The sequence below is a fragment of the Limulus polyphemus genome, unplaced genomic scaffold (assembly GCF_000517525.1).
Source record: "Limulus polyphemus unplaced genomic scaffold, Limulus_polyphemus-2.1.2 Scaffold12134, whole genome shotgun sequence".
NCBI lineage: Eukaryota > Metazoa > Arthropoda > Merostomata > Xiphosura > Limulidae > Limulus > Limulus polyphemus.
This window is the reverse complement of record NW_013677744.1, coordinates 9,678-12,986: the sequence shown is the minus strand read 5'-3', so window position 1 is coordinate 12,986 and position 3,309 is coordinate 9,678. Positions and strand designations below refer to the sequence as shown.

The 3,309-nt window shown below is 36.4% G+C and overlaps 1 protein-coding gene across 1 annotated transcript in view; it reads left to right on the top strand.

Moving 5' to 3' along the window:
* The first annotated feature begins 2,205 nt into the window (after positions 1-2,205).
* LOC106476927 (lysozyme-like) overlaps positions 2,206-3,309 on the top strand; it is a 10,769-nt gene continuing 9,665 nt past the window's right edge. Inside the window, exon 1 of the mRNA XM_022380661.1 lies at positions 2,206-2,357. Within this exon, the coding sequence (XP_022236369.1) occupies positions 2,303-2,357 (55 nt within the window). The 5' untranslated portion in view covers positions 2,206-2,302. The remainder of the gene's footprint in view (positions 2,358-3,309) is intronic.

The following is a 3,309-nucleotide window of genomic DNA, read 5'->3' as shown; positions in this document are numbered from 1 at the left end:
GTACAGAAGCTTGTTATATTAGTGACTGTCCTGTAGTTGTTACCATAATTACAGATCCAGGCAGTACAGAAGCTTGTTATATTAGTGACTGTCCTGTAGTTGTTACCATAATTACAGATCCAGGCAGTACAGAAGCCTGCTATATTAGTGACTTTCCTGTAGTTGTTACCATAATTACATATCCAGGCAGTACAGAAGCCTGCTATATTAGTGACTGTCCTGTAGTTGTTACCATAATTACAGATCCAGGCAGTACAGAAGCCTGTTATATTAGTGACTGTCCTGTAGTTGTTACCATAATTACAGATCCAGGCAGTACAGAAGCATGCTTCTGTACTGCCTGGATCTGTAATTATGGTAACAACTACAGGACAGTCACTAATATAACCTGCTATATTAGTGACTGTCCTGTAGTTGTTACCATAATTACAGTTCCAGGCAGTACAGAAGCCTGTTATATTAGTGACTGTTTATTGTAGTTGTTGCCATTATCCCAGATCCCCGGGGTGAGGCTCTAAATCCAAGAAATAAAACTTTTATGGTATTTCGGAGCGATTTTTTTCGAATTGGAGGGCACTTTTTACCCAGGAAAAAAATTCTTCACGTGGACACTGTCTACAAAAATCGGGAATTTATGGTTATCTTACCTTTTTTATCTATTATGGTTGCAGCTAGTTTTCTGTTGTAAGACCAACTTATGGACGCGCCCTACGTCCCTGTGAAGGTGTCATATTAAGACCACTACTTGTTATATAAATGCTAGTTTACAAGATTGTGAATTATTTGACAACTGTTAAAGAGGCTGTTAAATAATCCAGAATCTTGTATTCTATCACTGAAACAACAACAACAAAGAACGATTCTCTGTAGCGCCTAGTATTTGATCTTGGAACAGAGAGTTATTTAAATTGTTTTTATTATGTTGTGTTTATAACATTATGGGTTTGTGAAAATAGTATTTTTAAATCACAGTTCCACTCAGTATTCTGTCAGTCTTTCTTAACGTGTCAACTCTACAGATATCACTCGATAACTTGACAGCCTTTCTTAACACAAACTCTGGAGATATCACTCGATAACTCGACAGTTTTTGTTAACACATCAACTCTAAAGATATCATTCGATAACTCGACAGCCTTTTGTAACACCTCAACATGCCAGTTACTTGGTAGACAAACTTTTTCAATCCATTAACTTAGCTTATTTGTTAATAAAGTTAAACACGGAATCCATCTCGGCCTGTTAAGTTAACAGGCGTTTTACAGGTTAATTTTCAACATTGTGCCTACTCGGGAAAGACCCGTGGTTTTAGTCTCAGTTGTGTTACGACAGCGGAAGTCATGTGACCCTGGTGACACGTGATGAATTTCTCGAATGATCATGAATGATTGTGGAGGCACGGCTGTATTCGAAACACCCCCTTCTTTAATATATAAGCCTGACAGAGAAAGCCCCCATCACCGGACTTCACTTTACCTTCCCCACTTACTTCTTCTCACTAACCAGGCACTGGTAACGAATTGGTCGTTACCAGTGAAAGTGGGTTTTCTCGGGGTACTCCCCCCCACAATAAATTCTCGGGATAGGATTTTTAGATCCCCGCCGCCCTGATGGACCATTTGTCCGACATCGGCCGTTTAGTTTAGTCTACTTTGCTCTTCATTTTTTACTTTATTTTACCGTTACTCTCACGTTTACCTTTTTAAACTTACATACCTTGTCTGCATTAATTTCTTATTCTCTCAGGTTAAGCCCATATTCCTAGACCACGCGCGGGGTGAAGGAGGATTGTTTAATCTTCGAGCACCCTTGATTAATAATTATTTTTTAGGAGATTATTATTTTAAAATCAAAATAACTGCCAAGAACAACAACCTGCGAGGATGAATAAAGAGAGTTCCTGGTAATTTACGATTCTGTTTCGAGCTAGTGTGTGTGAAGCTATCGAGATTGTGAATCGCTGTGATTTATAACGTGTATTATAAAAGTAGTTAAGTTTAAAGTGACGAGAAACGTATTGATTGTGAAATTACTGTGTGTGTGCTAAAAGTTTGTATCGAGGACGAATAAACTAGTTTAACCAAGAAAGGACTTGTATCGCTGAAGTTTCTCGGAAATAATTTATAACTTTGGCAAGCTAATGAGACTAACTCGTACCTGTACAGCAAAGTTTGGCTTCATTCCCAGAATTCTTCAGGATTAAAATATTTATAAGGGTTAGGAATAGAACGCATTTGTCATTGAGTATTTTGAACATAGTGCGACTGTGGTGAAGAGAAAATATTGTTTTAAATTGGTCAAGATGTGGAAAGTTTTTCTCTGTATGTGTGGAATCGCTGCTGTGGTAATTGTCAACGGTGAGTTTACACGAGTATGTCATTAATCTTATGCGTTAAGACACTGTAAAGAATATATAATGTACTATTAAGTTAATTCTGTAGCATAGATACCTTGTTTTAAACGTAACTGGATATTAGGAAATCGTGTTTCTGCTGTCCTAATTCTAATGATCTAGTTTAGTGTTTTTCAAATGTTTAGAGTACGAATATATAAGTTTAAATGAATAAGTCAGTAGTTCAAGATCTGGGAATGACTAGTTAGTTTTATGTTTATCCTATTTTTTTAGGTAAAAATCCTCAGTTAACATTTGAAACAAATGGCTTAACCAGTCGATCCTCAGCTAACTATTAAAACATATGGCTTGATCAGTCGAAATTTTCTTATCTTTATTGTTGGTAGCTTCGCTTATGTCATTAAATTTATTGACTTCTACCGTGAGGTTATTTAGAAATGGCTATGTTAACACGATATTATTGATACCCTACCGTGAGGATATTTAGGGCTGTGCTGATATGATATTATTGATACTCAACCGTGAGGTTATTTAAAGGCAACTGTGTTGACATGATATTATTGATACTCGAACGTAAGGTTACTTAGCTACGGCTGTGTTGACATGATATTATTGATACTCGACCGTGAGGTTATTTAGAGACAACTGTGTTGACATGATATTATTGATACTCGACCGTTAGGTTATTTAGAGACAACTATGTTGACATGATATTATTGATACTCGAACGTAAGGTTATTTAAATACGGCTGTGTTGACATGATATTATTGATACTCGACCGTGAGGTTATTTAGAGATAACTATGTTGACACGATATTATTGATACTCAAACATAAGGTTATTTAGAGACAACTGTGTTGATACGATATTATTGATACTCAACTGTGAGGTTATTTAGAGACAACTGTGTTGACAAGATATTATTGATACTCAACCGTGAAGCTACTTAGAAATG